Raw genomic sequence first — 751 nt, 5'->3', positions numbered from 1 at the left:
ACATGTGTGGGATGCCCCACGCCGTCATCCGGCGCATCCAGGTCCGCTCGGCCACTGCCACGGGGCCATGCCACTGGCCCCAGCAGACACATCCCTGGGGGACAGGGGGGACCCCAAGCAAACAAAAACCCCAGGGCCAAAGCCTGGGGGCGCAGCCGAGTCCTCCAGGAGGGTTTTTCTGGCACCACCATGTGGCAGATGGGCCCAGCATGGGGGACCATCGTGGGCTGTGCTCCCTTCCCAAGCCCCAGCCTCGGCTCCACAGATTTGGGTCACAGAGGCCCGGGAGGTGCCTGCCGTCTGTGCCGGGAACGGGCGCCGGTCAGTTTGGCAGCTAAGTGGAGCGGCGCGTGGGAGCTGGCAGCCTTCCCGGCGGTGCTTCGGCACCGGCAAGCGCGGTGCCAGGCTTGAGGAGAGCAGGGCAGCGCGGCTGGCGGGTGGAGATCTGCCTCCTGCCCGGTGCCGTGATCGGGGCTCCCCAGGTCTGGGCGCTGCCGGCTCTCCCGGCACCGTCCCCAGCAGAAATCTCCTCTCTCCCGTCCCCAGCAGAACTCTCCTCTCCCCGCAGGCGCTGGTGCTGGAGCAGGCGCCGCAGGGCTCGGGGCCCCCCGACCTCCGCATGCAGTACCTGCGCCAGATCCAGGCCAACCACGAGGTGAGCCGCGAGGCCACGCGAGGGCTGCCCACCGTGCCCTGGTCCCCTCCCCATGAGCTGCGCGCCATTGGGCCCCCTCTCCAAGCAGACGCGTGG

At 70.2% G+C, this 751-nt stretch overlaps 1 protein-coding gene across 1 annotated transcript in view; it reads left to right on the top strand.

Moving 5' to 3' along the window:
• The window catches only part of LOC104284777 (chromosome unknown open reading frame, human C17orf70), a gene marked incomplete at its 3' end in the record, with an annotated part of 10,962 nt that extends 10,307 nt beyond the window's left edge, over positions 1–655 (top strand). Inside the window, exons 9-10 of the mRNA XM_009883146.1 lie at positions 1–41; positions 569–655. Of these exons, the coding sequence (XP_009881448.1) occupies positions 1–41; positions 569–655 (128 nt within the window). The remainder of the gene's footprint in view (positions 42–568) is intronic.
• Positions 656–751: the final 96 nt, after the last annotated feature.

The sequence above is a fragment of the Charadrius vociferus genome, unplaced genomic scaffold (genome assembly GCF_000708025.1).
Source record: "Charadrius vociferus isolate BGI_N301 unplaced genomic scaffold, ASM70802v2 scaffold2704, whole genome shotgun sequence".
NCBI classification, from domain to species: domain Eukaryota; kingdom Metazoa; phylum Chordata; class Aves; order Charadriiformes; family Charadriidae; genus Charadrius; species Charadrius vociferus.
Note: the sequence above shows the minus strand (reverse complement) of the source record. Positions and strands in the feature narration are given on the sequence as shown.